This window comes from Helicoverpa armigera, chromosome 27 (genome assembly GCF_030705265.1).
Source record: "Helicoverpa armigera isolate CAAS_96S chromosome 27, ASM3070526v1, whole genome shotgun sequence".
Classification (NCBI taxonomy): Eukaryota; Metazoa; Arthropoda; class Insecta; order Lepidoptera; family Noctuidae; genus Helicoverpa; species Helicoverpa armigera.
This window is the reverse complement of record NC_087146.1, coordinates 5198448-5224024: the sequence shown is the minus strand read 5'-3', so window position 1 is coordinate 5224024 and position 25577 is coordinate 5198448. Positions and strand designations below refer to the sequence as shown.

The 25577-nt window shown below is 36.7% G+C and overlaps 1 protein-coding gene across 1 annotated transcript in view; it reads left to right on the top strand.

The window, feature by feature from the left end:
• LOC110369635 (homeobox protein invected) overlaps positions 1–25577 on the top strand; it is an 81844-nt gene that overhangs the window by 16530 nt on the left and 39737 nt on the right. Inside the window, exons 2-3 of the mRNA XM_064042230.1 lie at positions 2476–3553; positions 4132–4209. Coding sequence (XP_063898300.1) covers positions 2500–3553; positions 4132–4209 — 1132 coding nt within the window. The 5' untranslated portion in view covers positions 2476–2499. The remainder of the gene's footprint in view (positions 1–2475; positions 3554–4131; positions 4210–25577) is intronic.

The following is a 25577-nucleotide window of genomic DNA, read 5'->3' as shown; positions in this document are numbered from 1 at the left end:
TTCCATATTTTTATTCACATTTTTGCACATTTATATTTCTGTTTGATTGAACGCTCTAACATTAGTAACTACTGGTCCGATTTACAAATTTATTTCAGTGTAAGATAGCCTATTTATCGAGAAAGGCTAGCTATTTATCCGAATCCGCCTCGTACTTCCCACGGGATGCGAGTGAAACTACTAACGGAAGGTACACTGTCATAAAAAATATTAAAATAGAGCATCTTACAGCACGTACCGTATGTCCCATCGTATCTGGTGCCGTCATTGGGATGTTAAGGTTTTATCATTATTTGCGTTAACTCTCGAGACCTGTAACCTGATTGGCTACCTGTAAAACCTAGCTTTTTAATCCTAAACCCAGAGCTACGGGATTCTTCGAAAGAGTTACAGCCCTGGGTCCAAGGGCTCTAGAAGGAATAGAGGTAGGTTTTAAGTCAGTAGAATTCTGTTCCTCACTGAACTTACAACGGTAGCGCAGATTTAACAAAATATACAGCAGAACTTAGCTGACTGAAATTAGAGGCATTTATAGGTCTCGTAATAGGTGTCTTTTCAAAGTTAACCTTAAGCAGTAATGAAGACCAAAACTAATGTAAGATACTTTTTATTAGGGAGTACAGAAATACATAATACAAAAAGAGTATAAAATTATTTAGAACTACTTTTTCCGTAGCTATCCTTGCTAATATTATAAACGCGTAAGTCTTGTATGTATGGATTTTAGTTCCTCTTTCTCGCAAAAAACTACTGAATGGATTTAGAATAAACTCGGCAGCAATATAGCTATAAAGTGTGAAAAGCTATGAAATGTTCCCTCAGGAAGCGGGTGAAACCACTGGTTGACGCTAGTTAATATATAAATTAATATACATATCTACTACACAATATGAAAGTTACAACAACTAGGTACTTTTTCTCCAAGGTGCGTAAATTGCCCCCCGGCAAGTAAAACAGCGTTGAACAGCCAGTTATATCTAATTTAGACACTGCTTACCTTCACAGGAAAGCGTGAAATATTCTCACGTTTTACTTATAACTAACTTTAGTTCACGAGTAAGTTGTTAAGCTGTCATATTTTAATCATTTTAAGTTCTCGTCGATATGTACTACTGGTTAAAGGTACCTATTATTAGCAATTTTCTTTAGGTTACTTGAATGTAGTGTTGAAAAAATTACGGAAGATTATTTGATAGTCTAGACCTTCTCCGTGTGAGAGGAGGCCTGTGCCCAGCAGTGGGACGATAAAAAGGCTGTAACAATAACCGTAGGTAACAGTAGTGGTTGGCGCACCAGCCTCTTAAGTACAAGTGTGCGGGTTCGATTCCAAATCAGAGAGACAGTGTCTCTTGAGACTGTAAGCAGATCTGAAATTGAATTATACTTTGAGCGTTTTCACACTAGTGGATTTTCCTCGCGCAAAATCTCTTAAGAAATAAAATAATTAAATATCAAGCCCATGGAGAACAAAACTACTAACGGAGATGTCATTACGTAGGTAAAACGTTCTAAAAAAGTAGCGCGCCAAAATGCGGTTGTTCGGGGGACGAGGAACGTTACTAGCTCCACCCTTACACACCTTCATTAAAACCTGCCCATTTTATTTCAAAATAAAATCACCAATCAATCAAGACCAATCTTTGACAGATTGGTTTTGATTTGATGAAGAACCCGAATGCCTCGTTAGTTCTCTATACGTAACTTGACCTACAAGAATGCGCCTGACCTACCTTTCTTATGGTATCTCCGCTATCTTTACTTCCTCTGTTAAACTAGTACGATTCGAAGCCAGATTGACTCTCAATCCTAGTACCTAACTTTATGTAATTCGTTGACCTCTGAACCCTGTACATTTATGCCAGTTTATGTACCATTGGAGAACTAAATAGCAATAAGGCACGCTAATGTTAATTAGATACATATCTGTCTTGGCAATTAATTGGTTTCGTAAAGGACAACTTGGGTTAGGGTCTGAGTAATAAGAACATTGATTTTGGGTATGATGTATTGGGTTTATAAAATAATATGTATAGAAGATGTGATGTGAAGTATAGGATCTTTCTGGATATACTGTTTCATTGTAATTTTAAAAATCTTAAGGATTCGTTTTCTTTAATATCGCATACTTAGTGATTTTTTTCAGTAAATAACTTTCTATCTGTATATAAAGTACTCGTTTACTTCTGATTTTAATTTAGCGGGTGAAGTCTACGATTTTTTGATGAATGACTAGGATTTGTATGTTATAATTTAAAGAACTTTTATAGTATGTCCGAATTAAGCGGTCCGCACTAAAGTTAGCTGTGCGGCAAAGGTTTTTCTTTATAAGCTACAATAGCCTGTAGACACATTAAATAACTTCAGATCAAGTTATTTTATGCTTCCGTTGAACTTCGAAAATCTCTCTTTGATTTCAAATTCTGTGATTGTTACCTTAAAATTATTTTATATACTAGTTCCATTTCTCACCAACAGATGGCGTAAATTCCCCAAAACAAGATGGCTGCGGTATCCTCCGCCCACCTTCAAGATTCCAGGATAAAAATCCAAGACCACAGCGATGATGAACCGTATTCCCCCACAACCAGAGATACTACCAGCCCAGAGTACCATGATGACGAGAAACCAGAAGAAAGACAAGTACTGTCATCTTCTTTCGCCATACACAATGTGCTAAAGAAGGAAAGAGACAGCCACAGTCCAGAAAATGTCTTCTCAACAGACAAGCTCCTTCAAAATACACCGAATTATGAAGATTTGCGAGAGGTGAACGAGAACTCTCGCAATTCTGAAATCTTAGACGATGATGATGATAGAACTAATGAATCTAGAGCAGAAATTAGTATAGATGATAATTCATGTTGTAGTGATGATACTGTACTCTCTGTTGGTAATGAAGCTCTGCCTTCTTTTGAACATAAAGGCCCTGAAACGTCTCAGAATTTGACATCTTTCAAACACATACAGACTCATTTGAATGCCATATCTCAACTCAACCAAAATATTAACATGAACCAACCTCTTCTTTTAAGGCCTAGTCCTATTACTCCTAACCCTCTAATGTTCCTAAACCAACCCCTACTTTTTCAGAATCCCTTAATAAACCAAGTAGACCTTAAATCAGGGCTGCAGAGTCGAATGCCAGTCCCTCAAAGCAATTTGAACCTTAACCCCCAGCCTTTCGGTCTAAATTTCGGCTTAAGGATGAAGAGTCAGAACCAGGAACTGAGAAGAACAGATGAGAATCGAAGAATGAACTATGTCTCCCCAAAATCACCAGAAAATGAATCAGGAAGGGATTTTATAAATCAGAACTGTTTGAAGTTTAGTATAGACAATATTTTGAAGGCTGATTTTGGAAGGAGAATCACGGATCCTCTGAATAAGAGGAAGATGAAGACCAGGGTTGAGGCTAAGATGTCTCCGGTTAAGGAGGCTGTTCCTTCGAAGGTGGAGGAGGCAAGAGTTCCTGAGGTGAAGCCGGGGGAAAAGAGCGGGGCTATTGACCTGTCGAAAGGAGACGATAGTGGGAGCAGTCAGAGTTCTGCTACTGGTGAGTTACTTTACTCCCTTATTGGTTTGTTATCTCCTACATGAGAACCTTGTCTTTCAGATATATGTCTTTTTGAGGGGTAGAGCAGGCAAAAGTTAAATGGACTCTATCCTAAGAATTTGCTGTTCGTCTGTAACCAGGCTGCATGAATCGTTAAGTTAGACATTTGAAATTTTCACTAATATCTAATGTATTTCTGTTACATTATTGTTATATTATCGATCTCAGTGGCGTGCACTTGGAGAGGCCTATGTCCAGCAGTGGACTGCGATAGGCTGATGATGATGATGATGTATTGCCGCTATGACAAAACATAAATATTTATATGGCTTTACTTAACAAACCTGATTATTTTCCGTTGTTCAATATTAGTAAGTAGTATCACGGTTTTTACCGCCACCCGTGGAATTTCTTCCCCAAGTCGAACAAAATATATATAGTCTACCATATAATATCAGCCGATAGTGTAGGTTTCCAACAGCGAAATAAAAAACTTTTCTCTATATATTTATATATACTTCAGATATTGGTTTATAATATTTCTGTACAGTTTTCCTAACTTAACTATGTTTCTGCAGGTACCACAATGGCTGACGGCGCGATGGTCTGGCCTGCGTGGGTCTACTGTACCAGGTACAGCGATCGACCCAGTTCCGGTGAGTCTAACCTTTATTGTATTGTCTATAGTTTATATTCAGATCTTGGGCAGAGTATAATATAAACCATAAGTGTGTGGGCAAAGGTCCCAGGAGCGCAGAATTGTTTTCTACGAAACATACCAATACTTAACAGCGTTTTCACACCATCGGATTTTCTCCACTCGGTTTTACTTCTTTTTCTATGTTTTTTCGGTTACAAAATCTTGCAGTGTGTGATGTGTGCTGCGGGCAATTTCACCTACAGCCGAATATGTAATAGGCCATTTAAACGTCAATTTTTAAAATCAATCGTTTTTTTTTTGGATTGGATCAAAAGTCCTAAAAAATGTTTACGAATATAAGAGGTTTTAAAAGGATTAACAACTATTTTCCTTGATCAGGCATTATATAATTGGACAAAATGAGCCTTAGGGCGTTAAAATAAAGACTAAATAAAGTTGTGGCTTATTACTTTTTATTGCAAGGTATAACTAAGAACAATTTGTCCTACATGTATCTTCAAAGACACACTTAAGTATGTAAATTCTTCAGTAGCTTTACTTACAAAGCATAACAATACCTATCAAAACAATTTACCATCCCCACAAAATCTCATGATTAACTAAATCTTTTAGCACTCCCGTCCCTCTCGCCACAATATTCAATGTAGGAGCCCGATAATTTGGTAACAGGCGCTCTGGGACTTCGAGATAAGAGGGGCGGATCCCCCTAACACGAGGGTGCTTTTATTAACACTATAACTGTAGAAGATAACACGTGTTTACGATTTTAGGGTATGTCGTTTTTTCACGGTGACAATTCGCAGTTTAATCATGTGCTTAGACTTTTCCCGACTATGAGTCGGCTTCCAGTCTAAGCAGATGCAGCTGAGTACCAGTGTGCCACATGGAGCAACTGCCTACCTGAAATCCTTTACCCAGTTACATGGGAAACACAATATCCCTTGGTAAGACTGGATGTCAGTCTTTCTGACTTCTGACTACTAGTAACGACTGCCAAAAATGTTTAAATGACATCCGGGAACTACCAATTTAACGTGCCTTCAGAGACATAATGACAGTCAGCCGCCATCCAAAAACTCGCTGTGTCAAGCGTTGCTATCTCCCGTGGTTGTTACTTAGCCATAGATTCTATAATATTCTATACTTAATGCTTTTATAGATTTTAAAGAATTTTAGATCTTTTTAAAAGTTTCTATCTAAATGGATTCAACAGTTCTACCATAAGAGCGTCTCAAACAAACTCACTTTCGCATTTTCTATATTTAACTATGTATTACATTGTAATCACCAGTTTTACACATCAAAACAAATAAACAAATTAACTGTAGATATTGGGTAATAGAATTAGGGATAACATTAACCGCAGTATACCAATGATAAATATGTATACGGAACATTGGAGGGGGATGAGAAGAAACATTGATTTCTAGTGCTGGGAAGCAGTCGATAAAATATTGTCGGTAGATTTTTGAGGAACAGTTTACGACAGGAAAAAATATTTCAATATGTAGTTGTTAAAATTCTGTTTAATACTAGTGATAGGTATGATGATTAATAAAAAGTACTTAATTGTAAATATTTTCAGTAAATAAATTTTAGTAAAGAAAGAAAAAAAATGAAAAATATATGATTTCAACTTTTGTAAAAATCGATCTCAGTGGCGTGCACTTGGAGAGGCCTATGTCCAGCAGTGGACTGCGATAGGCAGATGATGATGATGATGAAAAATCGTTTTTACTTTGGCAGATTTGGACCAAGTTTTGCGTTAACATACAACTCTGACAACCAGTCTTACCTAAGGGTATTGGGTTGCTCGTGTGTAACTGGGTTGAGGAGGTTAGACAGGCAGTCGCACTTTAGTCGCACGAAGGACTGGAAGCCGACCCCAACAGAGATGGGAAAAGTACCTACTCGGCTCTAAACTCAGGCAGAACCGCGGTAAAAGTTTGTATAGTTCCACCAGCTTTTAATTATTTTCAAAGAGGCATATTGATAACCTAGCCTATTGTGTTAAATAATTATTCAATTGTAGTTAATTTATCTGGACATGTTGATTGTCACGTACAACTAGTAATAAAGAACTCTTTATTAAAACAATGACATACATTCTGGTCCATAGTATATAATATACGTATGTATTAGTATATATATTATTATAAATGCGAAAGTATCTCTGTCTGTCAGTTTGCCGCACTTGTACATGAAAACAGCTCACAAAAAAAAATATGTTTGTACATAATATCTTAATGTTAGATCTTGATACATGAAATTTAAAATCTTATTAAATCATAAAATCTTAATAAAAGCTGAACCGATTTTAATGATAGGTATGTGGTACTTTTATCGTGGCATATTTCGTCATTTAAAACCTATATCGAAAATTAAAACTATTGAACCGGTTTACATGAAATTTGGTACCTAGCCTAGAGTGTGAAATTTTTTTATTTGGGATAAAAAGAAGCCTTTATCCTTTTTTTTAAGAAGAAGGTTGCAGAAGTAGTCCCCTTAGAACGCGTGGTACAAGTAGCAGATAATGTATTTTGATCGTTTAAAAACTTATGGGTCGAAAACTAACACAATTACAATCGATTGGTGTGAACAATCGAAAAATCAATTCGTTACTATTCAATTGTTTAACCGATTAGCGTATCTAATATGACAAAGTGTGTTAGTAAGTCCGTATGAACGTTTAGAGCACACGGCAAACTTTTAGTCGGCCGATAGTTTGTTTGGGCTCATAAATCAGTACGAAGATGAATGGTAGTACGCACATTACAAAGATCAGAGTGCTGATTCCGAGTTTTGACAGCATTCGCAACTCGATACGTAATTACAAGTCTATTGAAATAAAGAGTCGTATGCTACGTCACATGATTTAGATATGACATCTTCATTCATTTTGCCGGTTTATAATGTTTACACTCGCAAAAGTGAGCTCAAGTATAATACGACCAAGTACTGATGACAGTCTTTATTAAATACACAATTCTAAGATAAGTGCTACGTGATTCAATGGTATGATAATCTTCGCATCGAAAAAATTAACTTGCAAAACTCGCACTAGGCACTCTGGTGTTTAGCCGGTATCAGGCCGACGCAAAACTTTGATTGGAATCAAGATTTTCTTTAAAAAAACCGGCCGTTTGCGAGTCGGACTAGCGCACGAAGGATTCCGTAGGTACCATTGTTTATAAAACGGACAAAAAAATCACGTTTATTGTATGGGAGCCCGCAAAATATTAATTTAATTCTAGTTTTCAGTATTTGTTGTTATAGCGGCAACAAAAATACATCATCTGTGAAAATTTCAACTCTCTTACTATCACGGTTCGTGAGATACAGCCTGGTGACAGACGGACAGAGGGGCGAAAACAATAGGGTCCCGTTTTCCCTTTGGGTACGGAACCCTAAAAAATTGTTGCTAGCCAACGGGTCAACTGTCGGGCTACTGTTTAGTCTTCAGTCTGCAGGTCCTCTTGCTTTGTTTATTTAAAGGTTTTCCTTGTATAAAGTAAAGTTAAAAGTGTTGATAATTTGATTGAGTAACCGATATTGTGAATAATAGTTGTTTTTTATTTATTTATTATTTAGTGAAAGTGTAATGTTTTTCCTTAAAATTTTAAACGTTTTTGCAAAATTGTTAAGTACTGGCTGTTTTGTAATACTTATTTTGACACTGGTTCCACCTATGTTCTAAACAACTGAATGTATTAAGATGTTTTACCACAAAACCACAATTCAAAATCGCAATCGGATAAAAGAAGCCTTTCACGATAAATAGGCTATAAGTACATAACTGAAATCTGTCAAATGAGTCCAGTAGTTCCAGAGATTTTTGCGTTTTAAGAAACAAATGTTATTAGGTAACACTTCTCATACAGAGAAGGCGAATATGACACAAAAAGCTACCAATTTATGTCTAGTTTTGTTGATAAAAAGTCCGTCAACCTCCAGCATTAAGAAAGTAATGGAGATAACTCATTAATTAGCATTTATTTGCAGATTATCTCAAGATCTTTTACTGTTTTATTTATTTACTAGCTACTGCCAGTAGTATCACTTGCCTCCCGAGGGAATTACTTCGCGTACATAGATAAAAAATAGCTTAAAATGTACTCTGATAAGTCCGATATATAAGCTACATTACTGCCAAGTGTCATTAAAATTCACCGAATAGTTTGGACGTGAAACAGTAACAAACATACATCCTTACAAACTTTCTCATTTACAATATCAGTAATTAATATGAACCGATCAATTAAATATTAAAAAGCCCCTTTTTAAACACACCCGAGTCTAGATAATTATGCAAAAAACATATAAAAATAGCTCAATTTACTTTAAAAGCGGTGTTCATGGTAATTAATCGTTTGAAGTGCACCGGCGCGTGCGCAGTTCTTGTAGATAATATCGTGTTTGAGATATCTGTGTATGTGGAGTATGAGATATGTAACGTCTTAGTTTTTAATGGGCTAAGAATTATACACAATTTTCTTTTAGATAAAACATCCCTTAAAACGGTAATTACGGAATTATATCCATTTTTAAAGTTTCATCCGGAAGGAACTTGGTTTCACCCGCGTCCCGTGGGAACTTCTGCCCGTACCGGGATAAAATATAGCCTATTTTACTCGGGAAGAGTGTAGCTTTCCAACAGTGAAAGAAATTTTCAAACCGGTTCTGTAGTTTTGAAGCCAAAGGCTACAAACAAAAAAGAAACAAAAAATGGTTCCCTTTTTTATTATATTAGTAGGTAGTACCAATAAATATCCGATTTAGCAAAAAATATTTTAATCACTATGTATGTATTTGACGAAATATAAAATAATCTGTGTCAAAACATAAATATGTAGCATTCCATATTAAGTTAAATCAAGTATTAAGCAAAAACGTACAAACATAATTATTTTTAATCACCTTTTATGGTGTTTTCGAGATAATGACCACACACGTAAGTACATAATCAGATCATTAACGGTATAACATAAAAAATATTGCCTTTAAAATACGGAATTTTATATTTTTACTAGAATTTACTTGGCTATACTTATTAACAGTATTTTGAAACTAGAGCTGCAATACATCGATATAAGTTAAACTATAAAATGGCGGTTTGACCACGGAAGAAGGAAAGATAGCGGAGATGCCATACTCAAAAACGTCTATTCAAATTAGGCTGATAAATCAGCACTTTTCGAACGTCAAAAACAAAATGCCCCCCCTTCACCACTTCCTAGGTGTTTTTGCTGGGAAGAAGAATTGGCGCAACAAACTCCCCAGCAACACATGTCTGTCTGTTATGTTGGAAGAACCATAAGGAAGGTAGGTCAGGCGCCTTCTTGTAGGTCAAGTAACGTACGGTAGGCGTGATCACTTACTAGAACTAACGAGACAATTCCTTGTCAAATCAAAACGAATCTATCAAAGGTCTTGATTGCTTGGTGCTTTTATTTTGAAATTAAAGGGCTGATTCCATAGAAGGTGTGTAAGGGCGGAGCTAGTAACGTTCCTCGTCGCCCGCATTATGGCGCGCTACTTTTTTAGGAGATTTTGTCAAATCAAAACCAATCTCTCAAAGATTGATAACGAAATCGAATCTATCGTTAGTTCTACTAAGTGATCACGCTTAGCGTACGCCACTTGACCTACAAGAAGGCGCCTGACCTACCTTCCTTATGGCACCTCCGCTATCTTTCCATCCTCCGTGAATTTTATGCTCTATACTCAAGCCACTAGAGGTGCGCTCACTCGATAATTTTCCGAGTTAATCGATTGGAAATGTTTGTAATTACTCGATATAATTAGCTTAACTGTTAATTATATCATGTGAGGCCAATTAGCTGTTAGTTTAAGATGTAGTCTGTTTTTTGTGTCTGTGTTTTTGCCTAGAAATGTTCTAGATTATTTTCTAAGTTAGTTCTGTTATGGGTGATTAATCGTGATAGTATATTATTAGACGTAATTACATTATCAATTTGATCTTGTTTGTGAAAAAGTGCGGTTTTCATCGATAAATAGGCAGTTACTCATAGTTATTGTTAAGTGTTTTTATTTTCTAATATCGTTAGCGGTTTTTCTCGTATACGTAATAACGTAACAAGGGTGAACTTTATTAAGAGTATTCTTGACGATTTATTTTTATATAACACTAGCAATTTTACCGCGGTTAGATCGTCTTCTTGGGGCGAATTCCTTCTGTATCCGTATAAAATATAATCTATGTTAGTTGGGAATAGTGTAGTTTCGAAACTTTTAGGTTACTAACAAACAAAAGTTTTTTCCTCTATCATATATGAAGTACAATTGGTCTTCAAATGTTAACTGAAGTTCAGAAAAAACATTAAAAAATTTGCATACAGATACACACTAGAAAAAACATAACTTCCTAAGCTTCATCAATCACATCAATTACGCAAAAAAATAATAAAAAAACATTTTATCGATAATTACATCCCATCCCTAAAGTCACCCTAAACATATGTTTTCACGCTCAAACTAGAGATTGCTCTTAACTTATTGACTGTAGTGTAGTGACTTACCCTCGGCTCAGTCGATTGGATTAACTTCGATATAGGGGATAAACTAATACGGCGTTTTCATTATTTAAACCTGTCTTGAGATGGGGTGCATTTAATCATGTGTGAGGATTTTTTTTTTGTTTAAGTAATTGTTTAAGCTAAATTGCTGGGATATTTTGACTACAAACGGTGGTTAGTTGAGTCATCTGCCTAGCCTTTTCCTTTCCTAACTATGTTGGGGTCGGCATCTATTCTAACCGGAGTAGTTAAGTATCTCATGTGGCAAATAAAATGATATTCCGAATCCCTTTGGTAAAACTGACTACTCGTACTGACAGACTTTCTGTCTTCTGACTACCCGTAACGACTGCCAAGATATTGAAATGATAGTCGGGAGCCAACAATTTAAATGCCGCAGAGTAGTAAGTACTAGAGATTAGTGCGTTCAAGCAAACAAACAAACTCTACAGCTTTACAATATAAGTGTAGATTTTCCTTTTATCACTTAAACAGCCCTACATATTTTCATTCTATCACTTTCCACAGCCCCAACTCTCAAGTCTAAACACAATTATAACTTTATCGATATCTAATCGTCCCAACACTGTTTGCTCACTTTATTCCGAACGATTAACTCTCGATGTCTTCGAGATTTTTTCCCTTCACTACATTTGCTGTGCCCATGAAAATAGTTGAACAAATGACTTTCACACTTCGCCGTTTTAAAGAAAAATTGTTTCAAGTTAATGTATTTTTAATGTTTCAAGTCTGTTTTGGTTCGGCTGTTGGTTTTTGGAGAGTAGGTATATAAATGTCGTAATTTTTCGGGTAGTTAGGTACTAGTATGATACTGTAACTTGTATAGTTTTATTGTGGTGTTGATTTAAATGTTAGGAACTATGTATATGTTTAGAGAAAAGCGGATTAGTAGATATTATAGATTTAGAGAAACGGAAGCGAATAAAAATTAAGTAGTTTGTAACCATACACAATGCATACTCAGTATTCATTCAGGGTTCAGCTATTTTACCATAAAAAAATAGACAGACAAACTTAATATTCCATTTATAGATATTTTTAGGTGTTTTTGGAAGATCTATTTTTTTTATCTAAGTGCATGAATAAATGAAGTATTGCTATCGATGTTCTAAATTCAAATCACTTTGCCGCTCTAGAATCTATTTCTACAATGTACACACTATACATATATACAAACTTAAACTACTTATCTTTATACAAAGCTAAAAATAAAATACTATATACAAAATATATATAAACATAAAACATAAAATATAAAAGAGCATCGATCAGGCGTCGAAGTATTCCTCCGCACCACTGTCCTCCGGAAACGTGCCCAGAAGACTGGCTGCATTGCCACGTTGAATGGCAATGCTAATTCTTTGTCCGAAGAATAAGCCAGCCCTCTGGTCGCGCGAAGCGTCGACAAGCCTTTTCGCGATGTCCTTATAAAGTAACCGCGAACTCGGGCCCCATGGTCCGAGCGTTTCGACCCCAAACGGCTCAAAAGTATAGTTCCCAATAAGGTTACTATACTTGCGCCGCTTGGTGGTCTCTGCAGAAGCAGCAGCCGCACCAGCATGACCTGCCGTGCAGGGAAGATGCGATGGCGCCAGGGTGTCGACGCACGTTGCATATGTTAGGATTGGCTCCTAGCCAATTTGATGGCATTCTAGTTATGACAAAAGTTTTATTTGGTTCCTATCGGTGTATTGTCGGTTGATATTTTTTTGTATTTTTACAACTAAAAACTGAACATTTTTGACTGACATTTTTTTTTAGTTTAATTAGTTAGTTATATAAAAAGTATTTAACAGCAAAAACAGCGTTTTGGGGGCTGTCTTTTGTAAAGACCTTCAAAAAGTGTGATTTATCAGCCTACTTTGAATAAATGACTTTTGATTTGATATTTTTACATACGAAAACTAGACACCATCAACTTATGTACATACATACTGTTTAAAGTCATTGAACCCTCACAGAAAAATTCCGTAACACCCCCTAATTTTCCCATGACACGTGTCACACATTTTTCTACCAATTTCTACTAACGAACAGTAGCAAACTATAATTTAACTACCACTATATGTACTAATTAATGAAAATAATTATGTGCTAGGCTAATTACGGTAGTCATTAAATATAATAGGTTATATAAGGTAGGTGTGAAACACGGTAAGTAGCACTTGTGGTGTGAAAATAATTATATACGAGCTTCTAATTAGAGTTGTGTTATTTTTTTGGTATCAAAAAATATGTGTAAGGTAGGTATGTAATGAGCACTTTGGGGGTAGGTAGACTTAAAAAAGATGGATGGTTGTGTCATGAATCGTAAATGTAATAATGGAGGATAGGTATGTATTTGATAATTTCTGTGTTAGACAGCTTATATGCCGAAGAAACTTATTAGGTTACTTGTAGTCCCGAGAGAACTATTTCTTAAACCTCTAAAACGTAGTCTATGTATTTTCGTTAGTAGTTTGTTTCTTTGAACGCGCTAATCTCAGGATTTGAAAAATTCTTTCACTGTTAGATAACCCATATATTTATACTTTTAATTTATCCGGGTTCGTACAGAGGTTCCCCCGGGATGCCGGTGAAACTGCTGGCAGAAGCTAGTAATTCGACAATGAGGATTTGAGAAAACTCTGACACTAGAGCTTGTCAGGTGATTAAAACCTCCTCACTCGACAGAATTTACGTATCATATCGTCTCAAAAACGCCACGAAAATTACAGCAAATCTTACAAACCCTACTCAACTATTAAGACAGCCACACCTAATTGTAATTCCGTAATAAAATAACTTTAAACAATAACAATTCTAATTATTTTCATTACTTTATTAGCGAGCTTGCCGACGTTTGACTGACTCTTAATTGGGAAAGTTGGCGCCAATTGAAATTTCACAGTAGGGGTTGGGGAGCCCGAGCTAAGTTTGGGGTTGTATTAACTGGTTTGGAAAACTGTACATGTCGTTGTTTTGTATAAAATTAGTATTTCTTTCAGTATTAGATAGGTTTGCTGTTTGCAATTTGCGGATTAGACAAATATTTTATTAAGTTTCCTTTGCAAGGAATGTACTTCTACTCTGACTATACTAATGTAATTGCCTTTTGTAGGCGTATAAATCATGCAAGTAAATAAATAAATATATTACTTTGTTACCTAGCTGAGTATTTCGGTCTTGCAAGCCTTTCATATAAAAAACTAATTGTACCGTACAAATTACAATGCTTCCAAAATTTTCCTATTTAATTTAAGAGTACCAAAAGAGTAAAAAGTGTGCGAGTATTCTAAGTTTATCTCCACTAATGCAATATGTTCTTGTGTGTCGCTAAAACTGCGATTGCATGTTTAGAATAATTAAAATAATACTTATTAAAAAGTCTAGCATTTACCAAGCTATCAATACAATTAATGAGAAATAACATCTCAATTCGATAAATCTATGCGGAGTCACGATTTTGAGTAACCTAAGTCATTAATAGCAAAGTAACTATAACTTAGTTTATGTATTATTTATTATGAATCCTAACAGGGTATTTATAAATGCACATAGTTTTTAACGGGATATGATATACACTATGTGGCAAACGTAGTGTAGGACGTCTTCAGGCACGGTGGAGTGATGACTTGCGCAAGACGGCTGGCAGGAGCTGGATGCGAGAAGCCGAAAATCGATCTCAGTGGCGTGCACTTGGAGAGGCCTATGCCCAGCAGTGGTCTGCGATAGGCTGATGATGATATACACTTTATGTATATAGTGTATTTTTTAGGGTTCCTTAATGAAAGGGTATGACGGGACCCTATTTGGAAGAAGTTCACTGTCCTTCTGTCTCCAGGCTGTATCTCATGAATCGTGATGGACAGTTGAAATTTTCGCAGATGATGTATTTCTATTACCTCTGAAAGAAATATTATAAAACTAAGTAGGTAGAATCAAATAATATTTTGTGGGACTGCCCTAAAATGTACGTGGTATTTCATTTTGTAGATGGTAAGGAACCCATCGTGCTTGAGTTCGACTCGGGCTTGGCTGTTTTTTTTTATATATCTGATGAGGAAACACTGAAACTTCAGTAAGTGTTTGGTAGCGGATATATTATGTATAGCGACGTAGGAAATAACTAATGATATACATACCATTTAGGAAAATGTATCCGTACAAAACTTTGCTCTTTTTCATTTTGATCATAATGATTAAGCAACACTTGACGTGATCGGTCCCTAAACTGACCAACTTGTCATGACGAATTCCTCTGTGCTTTATGGAAAATTCGCTTAAGATATTTATTTTAGTAACCCTGGAAACTGTTCAAGACAATAAGTCGTTAAGCAGTAGGCAGTAGTTGAAATATTTCCCTCAGCACACAGAAATACGTCAACAACATAACTTAAGTCCACTTTATTGTATTCCCGAGCACAGATACATAGAAAACTAATAACTTAACAATAGAACACAAAGACAAACAAACAATACGTAGTTAATTTGCACATCGTTATCCGATACTCTCGAGAACAAATGTGCAAGTAATTAAAGGTAATGCTCTTGCGTTATTACCTTTGGCCTAACCTTACCGTAACGAGGACCGCGCTCACACCGCGGAGTAACAAGATAGTTTGTGTTTAAGATCTTTGCTAATATTTTAGTAAATGTGTATATTTTTTTCAAACTTTATGGTTGAGATGATATTTTGTATTGTGGTACCTAACATGAATGAAAAAAGTTTTTTCTATTCTCTACTTGATAAATTGATAGAAAGATAAAGATAATCTATGTATTTTATTTATAAAACACAGAAATATTATTGTTACAGAAAGTGACTTAATTTTTTTTTTTCGTCATTCGTCATAGAGTTTTCGGTAGTAAAATATTAAATTTTATTAAAATTAAACTGAGTAGTTCCGTAGCAAACATTTAAATTCCATTCACCAGTTTTGGCTTGAAAACGCAACAGAGATACTTTCGCATTATAAGTAGTATTATTAGGTAAGGATATAGAGGTACAGATTACTAAGTATTGTATACCGGATGTTAATAAATAATGAAAGGTGTTAGGTGATCAAGATTATCTTTAGAATAAGTTAATGCACGTATATTGTAGACATATTGCGTATTGGTTACTATATGTATACCGAAACAGTCTATACTTACTTTGTAGAAACTGAAATGGGTGTCTAATAAAAGTCTTTGCAAACTTTTAACGATTCTATTAGATTTTTCTTGCTAGGTAATATCTACACAAAAAATAAAGTAGGTACCTATTTGTAAAGATTTTTTTTAATAATTAAAAAAAGAAACAAAGAAAACAACCATCCTCTTCCTACTCATCACGTAAGATTTTAGGTTTATTATTGTGGTAAAAAATTAGAAGTTCTTTTGTTTAACATCTATTTGATCAAGATTTTAGTAAAACACTTTTTTATTTTGTTAAAAAACAACACAATTTTTACACAGCCCCCAAGCTCAAATCTCTTACCACATATTTAACACCCACAAAACCTATAATAATTGAAATACAACGTTCCTTTCCACTCTCAATACACAACATTGTAACAGGCATCCGTTCTAAGACATTTGACTAATCGCTCCAGTAATTATCCCGCGTTATTGGCGGGCCAAGATGGCGGCCTGTCAAATCTGACGTTTACAAGTTTCGCGCCATTGGAGTTGTTGTTAGGTTATGTTTAAGATTGTGTTTTGTTTTCTAAGAAAAGGGGTTTATTGTTGTTATGCTGTGAAAATTAATAGGAAAAGATTTTTTGGTCCAAATTAAAGTAGTTCGAAAAAGAGGCGTAGGTTTTGGAATGTATTTTGAACCTCAGTTTACCTGTTTCATACTGAAAATGCACAAATAACGAAGTAGGTGATATCCCTACTAATATTATAAATGCAAAAGTAACTCTGCCTGTCTATTACGCTTTCACGTCTAAACCAATGAACTGATTTTAATAAAATTTGGTACAGAGATAGAGTTGACCTTGAGAAAGAACATAGGATAGTTTTTATCCCGGACTTTTGAAGAGTTCTCTTGGAAACGCGATATAACCGAACTCTTCGCGGGCGAAGCCGCGGGCGGAAGCTAGTGTAATTATAATTTGAATATTTATTCTAAAAATAATATGATCAATCTAAAGAATTTGTTCAAATCTCTTGAATAAATCTTTCAGTGTTAGACATCCCATTTATCGTGGAAATCTAAGCTAACTAAGCATTTTATCCAGATGTGTTAAATAGTTCCCATGTCACGCAAGTAAATCCGCTGACAGAAGCCATAGTCACTTTTCTAATATAAATTAATACCAGTTACAATAATAATACAGCCAAGGAATTTAATTAATAATGAACCAGGAAAAAATACATAAAAAATCAAGTCTGCCTGAGGCTTTAATTAAATCAATTATAAATTAATTGCACTTACTTTTAGCACCTTTACAAGGTGATAACTAGCTCTCAGTAGGTTGTAATTATAATTATGTTTAACTCGCTAATTAGTTTAGACAAGAGAATACAAGAAATAATAGGTGTTGAAAGTTATTTTTTTTCAGTAACACGGTTATGTCAATGTGATTTTGTGTTTTTTGAGTGTGAATGTTTTTCAAAACTAATCTCACGATCTGATAGGTACTTAAAAACTTTTAAACGTCTGTTGAACACTTGTCTAAAAAAGCAACAGTTTAAGACGTTGAAATAAGGTCCGTTTTGCAGCCACACTCTTATTAGACAAGTGTTCAACAGATGTTTAAATTTTTGTAGTATGGCTGTTATGTTAGCCTGTAACAGACCCACTGAAAACTTTGATAAGAATCAAGATTATAGTGAAGTTTTCATTCGGTCTGATGAGAAACAAGATTGTATAGTTTGACGACCTCTATGGCGCAATGGTCACCAAGCCGGACTGCCGAATCTGAGGTCCCGGGTTCGATTCCCGGTTCGGTCGACATTTGTGTGATGAGCATGCTTGTTGGCCGTGGTCTGGATGTTAAAATATGTATTTATAAATATGTATATGTGTAGCTATATGTAATTTATCAGTTGTGTTAGCACCCATAACACAAGTTAATTAATAACTTACTATGGGGCCAACCGACCGTGTGTGAAAAAGGTGTCCTGACATTTATTAGGTGTCCTGACATTTATAGTGATAAGAAATCAACACTTTCTTCAAAAACAAAAATTTTAAATCAGTCGCACAGCGACCAAATACCAGATCTTCGTAATGAGCGTACAACATTAATTTATTTATTTTTATTTATTTATCACAAAATACAACTATTATTACTGGGGAACCTAATGCAATAGTGTACCTATTGACAATTTTATTTATATATTTTTAACATACATCTTCATATTGATTTATGAGCCCAAAACAAACTATCGGCGGACTTAAAGATTGCATAATATTTGATTAAATGATATGTGAACAAAACTTTTAATTGTCTTTAATTCGAACAATCTATCGATATACTAAAAGTTTGCACTGTATCCCTAAAAGGACACATCTTAAAATTACACTCAGCCACTAACCACCCTACTCACGGTAGCCACGAGCCCTACAGGGTGAGGGGCAAAACAAATGTTTTATTCAATCTTGCTCAATCAATCGTTCACACATGTTAAGAGTAGATAGGAACAATTTGTTCACGTATCATTTATTATTATTGGTCTACGGTTTTTTTTTGGACTAGCGGTTTGTTTCTGGGGTTTTCTTGTGTTTTCAAGTTTATTTTCATCTTACTAAATTGTTAAAAATATACCGTAAATAACACAATTCAGAACATTATTGTAAAGTAAACTAAACCTTATAAAGGTCGCCGTCGACGCTGGATGCAGGTCGCCTCCAACAGGTATCTGTGGAGATCTAAGGGGGCGGCCTATGTTCAGCAGTGGACGTCCTATGGCTTAGATGATGATGATAATGATGATGATGAAACTAAATCTATATTTACATAAAGATGTATTTCATCTTACTGATTTATAAAGCTGAAGAGTTTTTTGGAACGCGCTAATCTCAGAAACTCTGGACCGATTTGAAATTTTTTCAGTGTTAGATAGCCTATTTATCGAGGAATGCTATTGGCTACTTTTATCCGAGTGCTGTAAGTAGTTCTGAAACGTAGAATCGTCATCTGCCTAGCCTTTTCCCAACTGTTTTGAGGACGGCTTCCTTCCCTCAAATCAGCAGAGTGCTAATGTTTTATACGAAGCGACTGCTTATCTGACCTCAATTCAGTTACCCGAGCAACATGATAAACCTCGGTAGGTAAGACTGGTTGTCAGATCTTCTTGCTTCTGACTACCTCTAACGATTGCCAAATAAGTGCTGCAAAATTGTGGTCTCTTTAGTATGTTTTTACAGAAAAAACAGCTGAACCATGTCAGATATAAGGTTGGCTGTAAGAGAACCCAATTCTGGGTTAAGCCCGCCGTTGTACATAACTGTCTGTATGCCTTATGTATTTACTGTTTAGTGTGCAATAAAGAAGAAGAGAGACAATATTTGATATGGAAAAACGTGGTACCCTGAACACAGATATAAGATCTATTTTACACTAATATTTCACAAGTATTGACATCCCATTAACATCTATACAACCACAAAACAATTGCACTTAATTTTTTCATTCACAAACAAAATACACAAACAAACCATTACTAATACCTCAAAAAGCTTGTTGTTCTGCGCAAGAGTGAGAGGCTCGTGACGTCACGCGCTGTCTCAGTCGCACGCGCAGTTGCTTTTATTTTAACTGCCACGGTATCGGACGCGAGGGCCACCCAGATGCGAACGTAGGGTTTGCACTCAAGTATTTTTTGAGCATTTTTTATAGAAATATTTTGTCCTATTTTTTTAATGTGCTGAAAACGGATAAAAAGGAGTCTAGCTCCGTCTCCAAGGTATCTTGTTACTGTTACTGTTACAGCCTTTTTATCGTCCCACTGCTGGGCTGCGGCCTCCTCTCACACGGAGAAGGATTGAGCATTAATCACCACGCTTGCTCAATGCGGGTTGCTGATTTCAGACTTTATAGTCCAGGTTTCCTCAAGATGTTTTCCTTCACCTTTTTTTATCAGCCATTGGTGTCCAAGATACAATTAGAAAGTACATACAAACTTAGAAAAGTTGCATTGGTATCTTGTATCTACGTGAAAATTATCTTCTCAAATCGGTTGAGCCATTTTAGCGTGAATGTATAACAAACCCTGATTTTGCTAAACTACAAGGTTCTTGTATCTGGGTCAAACACAAAAGGAGAAAAAAAAATGTTCATACAACTTAAAAACCGTTATTTAAATATCATATCAACATTAAATCGCTTTAATAATTATTTCGTCTGGAAAACTTTTTCTGGATCATAAAAAAAATCAGCTTAACCGAAATTTATTTCATTTTTTTCGCTTTTGAATCTGAAAAGATCCCCTTCTGTAGACTGTTCGGATGGCAGGTAGTTGAGTTCAAGTGATAATTAAAAATATATACAGATACTTTTGATACTTTTAATTATATTACATATTTTTAATTAAAATATACACACTATACATATATACAAACTTAAACTACTTATCTTTATACAAAACTAAAAATAAAATACTATATACAAAATATATATAAACATAAAACATAAAATATAAAAGAGCATCGATCAGGCGTCGAAGTATTCCTCCGCATCACTGTCCTCCGGAAACGTGCCCAGAAGACTGGCTGCATTGCCACGTTGAATGGCAATGCTGATTCTTTGTCCGAAGAATAAGCCAGCCCTCTGGTCACGCGAAGCGTCGACAAGCCTTTTCGCGATGTCCTTATAAAGTAACCGCGAACTCGGGCCCCATGGTCCGAGCGTTTCGACCCCAAACGGCTCAAAAGTATAGTTCCCAATAAGGTTACTATACTTGCGCCGCTTGGTGGTCTCTGCAGAAGCAGCAGCCGCACCAGCATGACCTGCCGTGCAGGGAAGATGCGATGGCGCCAGGGTGTCGACGCACGTTGCATCCCACACCAAGGGCCTACCCAACTTCCATGGCAACAACGTCATACCATCTGGCCTCTTTCCATCGTCACGTACCAGTCCATTAGGCTCTAACACGGCTGGCACGCCGGCGGTGGAAAGAGCACGACGGATAATGTCGTTAATGCTGGCATGCCGTGCAATACGACCAGCACTTCTGCAGCACGACAGACCATGGTGCCCGAGGCTGTCGACGGCTTCACCGCAATGGCAGCGATGCGGAGCAACACAGGGAGCGCCTAACCGTAAGCATGTAGCGATGCGGAACGTTGTGTCATCCAGCATAGTGCCTATGCTAGATGACGGGATCGCCTGTAACCAGAGGCCCGACTCCCACTCTCCCACAGCCAACAAACGGGCACGCTCAGCAGCACTATTACACGTATTTAATAGATTATTCCGTATAGTGCTACAGAGCGGCCCGTCCCATTGTCTCTGAGAGCAGCGGTTGCCGGGCAAATCCGTATTGGGAGTAGCCATTTTCCAGGCATCCAGCGCATCGGTCAAACACGGTACTTCAACATCAACCAGTGCAGAAGACGACAATATCTTTCTGGTTAATGTATCAGTACTGTGAACCGAGGAGAGGAATGCCGGTAAACTAACACTTGAAATTTTGCGGACGCCGAGACCTCCCATGCGTATTGGGAGTGCAGCTTGCTGCCAGGCTCGATCGTCCAAGGCCACATTGAGGATGGAGGTGAGGGTGCTTCTGATAATTTGGTCAACTTTGTCCAAAACTTGTGGGTGCTTCCATATATGTGAGGAGCGAAGAATATAAGTAAATTTTGGTCCAAAACAACAGTACCGAATCAAAGTGAAGGCCGAATGTATACTGATTTTGTATAATCTCTCTGAAACATCATTAAAATTTTGAATTTTCTCGTTAATATAACTGTTGAAGGACTCATCGAGAATAGGTGATCCCAAGAGGCGAAGGGAACTTTTTTCTAGTACTGTCAAATTTGGAGCTATGGATTGGAATTTCGAAAAGACTTGTTGGTTGTTATCAGGGATGAAGATTTCACATTTTGATAAATTTAGTTGTAAGCCAATGGAGTCGAATTTTTGTATTAAAAACCTAAAGTCGTCAGCTACAGTATCTGCGTCGCCTCCTAGGATCCCATCATCGAGGTACCACACATTAAATTTAGAATTTAGCTGTCGAATAATAGGGTTAATAGCCAAGCTGAAAATGGCAGGCCCCAGAGGATCACCTTGTTGACATCCGACTGCCGAATCTAGAACTTTGTCTTTATAGAGTAATTTAGTTGAATGTCTATAACACTGCCAAAGAAATTTATATAATTTTGGAATTTCATTTTAACTTCCGTCAACAAGGTATCTCTATTTACGGAGTTAAAGGCGTTCCTAATGTCAACCTTAAGGATGACCTCGCCTTTCCCGCTATTTACATACGTGGAAAGGGCGTGTACCGCAGCCTCACAACCCCCCTTCGAGCCAAAACCTAGTTGTAAGGGCTGAAATTTGGCGGCCAGGGTTTCTTTGTAGTAGGCACAGCCAAACTTGGCTGCGATACGGCGATATGTGCATCCCACGGCAATGGGACGGATGCCGCCATCTTTTTTACGCAGGGCACATAAATTGGCGCCATACAAAACGTCGATGACGGCTCCGTTCACATTGCCGGAGAGCATTAGGTTAATAAGGGCTGTCAGCTCCTTCAAAAGCGACTCACCAGCTTCCCCGGCGCTTGAGCACGTCAGATCCTTAAGGTGCTGCGGCGTCAAGCCGTCGAGGCCACTGGCAGAGCCGCTCCGGAAGGAGCCGACAGCAGCGCACAATTGGTTGGCTGTAATTGATAGATTATCTGAGTCTGGGGCAGGAGGGTCGGGGAAGGAGAGGTCATCCGATGCTGCCGGGTGTTTACTCTCCAGAGCTGCAACAGTCTCTGGGGAGCACGGCGCAACCACATCACTACTGAAAAGAATTCTAGCGGCACCCTTATGTCACCTTCCCTAATTTTGACTCTACATGATGCAAGAGTCCTTTGTGGGAAAACTGTGCTGTAAATTTTGGGTCAAAAGAAGTAGAAGGACTATTACAGTTCTCTTTAACTTGGGCTGTTAGGGTTTTTTTGGAGGCCAAATTTTTTTGGACATGTAGTATCTTATAGGGAAAGGTAAGTAACCGCTCCCAAGCACGTTCAGAGTTCTCTCGGACGACGAGAGAGACGCATCGTGCCAAACACGCTGCCACGGATGGTCTCGCGCCTCGAGGAACTCTTTTTAAAACGGGTATGGAATTTTTGAATTTACATAGCTGTTGCCAAATGGGGGTGGGATCAGGATTAGATGGGGTACTAGGTAAGGATATGGGGGCCGAAGGCACACCGTGAGGTTTATGAACCTTGCCGCAGTGCACCTTCAAACCCCGTTCACCTTTAAAAAAACGTGCTTGTGAGCAGTGGGGGCATCTCACTGATCCTTCCAGCGATGTGGCAGGCTGACTTCCACCATCACTACATGCGTCAATACATACTTTTAATTCATTTTATTATATCAGTCATATTATCAAATATTCATAACATAACGAATAAAAAATATATAAAACTTAATTTTGAATTAAACGTTATAAAAATGTTGTTCACAAATTTTGGGTCTACTTCTGTAGACAAATAAAATGAGCCTAAATTTGCTAAAGATGAACGCATCGTTTTTATTTTGTCTCTTGTGTTGGTAGCATTGCATTCTCTGTCATTTGCTCGGTTGTTATTTTACGTAAAGTGCGTGTGATAAGAGAAACTCTTTATATTATTCAAATACACAAGTTTTCGGTCGAGATCAGTGTGTCTTTCCTGTGACTAGGATACCTGAGTAAGTAACCTTTGCAAATATATAAAAACATAGATTGTAAGTGCATATGTGGGCGCGGTTTGCAAATATTACATTGCTTAAATTCTAACCTCTAATGGAAGGCTGCCATCTTTGATTTATAAAAATGTGTCTCTCCTGTAGACATCTTTACTGTAGACGTAGTGTCTACAGGAGGGAGGTATGTCAACAGAAGTGAATAATAAAGAACTTTGACTACCTACATTCGAAAAAAAAACAATTGTGTTAATCACTTTTAGCTGATTTATAGATAAGAGAGGTTCAACTTAATTCATATTATACGTGTATAATGTCTGGGGTCTGTCTGTGGGTTAATTGCTCAAGATCTGATGATGAATTTTTAAGATCATTTAATAAGGTTTTGAAAATATATATTTTTTGTGTTTGATATTATTTAAGATTTTAACACCGAAGTTAAATCATTTATTATATAAATGCTAATGTATTTGTGAGCAAAATAAATGATGGTTTTGCACTTTTATCTTCCACTTTAATTTGTGTTTTGCTCTGCATTGTGTTGCTTGCTTGCTCTTAGCGCATGATGGTCCTTGTTTTTTGCTCCAGTTATTATGCCACGAACAAGTCGATCAGGGAAGCTTTCCGAAGAAGAAAAAAAGGAACGCAGACGCGAGCAGAAAAAACTTAGTATACGCCGTGCGCGGGCCAAAATGGATGAGGCAGCTCTCGAAGAAAGAAGAAGGAAGGATAGGGAGAGATACAAAGCTAAAAAACAGCTCGGGCAACTTAAGACTATTAAAGACTACACGCCAAGAGAACAAAGGCAGATAAGAAAAATATGGAGAGAAAAAGCGAAAAAGAAACGCGACAAGGAAAAAGGGAACGTGATTTTGTGCAAGAGAACACACCTCCATCAAGTCCTTCGTTTTCGCGTATACAAGTTGGCAGAGCGATGGCTACAAGGAATAGACGACGACTTGTTGCAGAAAATAATAATTTAAAGAGAAGAGTTCTTGAATTAGAATCTAAAATGGCTAAATATAGAATGAGGTGGTTAAGAGCAAGTAATAAACTGGAAAAGAAAAAGGAGGTGGTAAAAAGAATAAAACGATTAAGACTCAAGAGATAAGAAAAGCAATCCATGACTTCTTAGTGCAAGATGAACACAGCAGATTAACGTCTGGAAAAAAAGACACAATCACAAGAAGGAAGATCAAGAAGCAAATTCGCTTTTTAAATGACTCACTTTTGAATTTGCATAAGGCATTTGTGAACAAAACTGGAATGACTATTTCCTATGAAACATTCCGAAGAAATCGTCCATTTTGGGTTTTATTCCCTAAGGTCGATGCTAGGAACACTTGTCTATGTGCCATACACACAAATAATGAATATATAATTCGAGCACTGTATCATTCAAAAATAATTCCGTATGTTTCTGCTTCATCTTTAATGAAAGACTTGTGTTGCAATAACGCCTTGGCAGTAATCTGCTTAGAACGAAATTGTCCTAACTGCAAAAATAAAATTATTCAGTGTAATGACTTTGTTGAAAACGATACTATAACTTACGAAAGATGGATCACAAAACCTGTAACTGTCGTTATAAAGGGTGAAGTAAAACAGTGTAAGAAAACTATTAAAGAAAAAGTACAAACCACGAAGAAGGCGCTTTTGAACGTATTAAACTCTAATTTACCGACTTTTATGAAACATGTTGCATATGTAATCCATCAATTCAAGACCATTCAAAAAATAAAATCACAGTTAACGCCGATAGACGGACTTCTCCATATAGATTTTTCAGAAAATTATCAGTGCAAATACGGTCAAGAAGTACAATCAGCTCACTTTGGGGGTTCGAAGATACAATTATCCTTACATACTTCCGTCTACTACTCTACCGAAGCGGAACCACCACACAATTATACAGAAAGTACATCCTTCTGCACTGTCTCAGAAAATGTTAGGCATGATCCCGTTCTTATCTGTGTACATTTACAG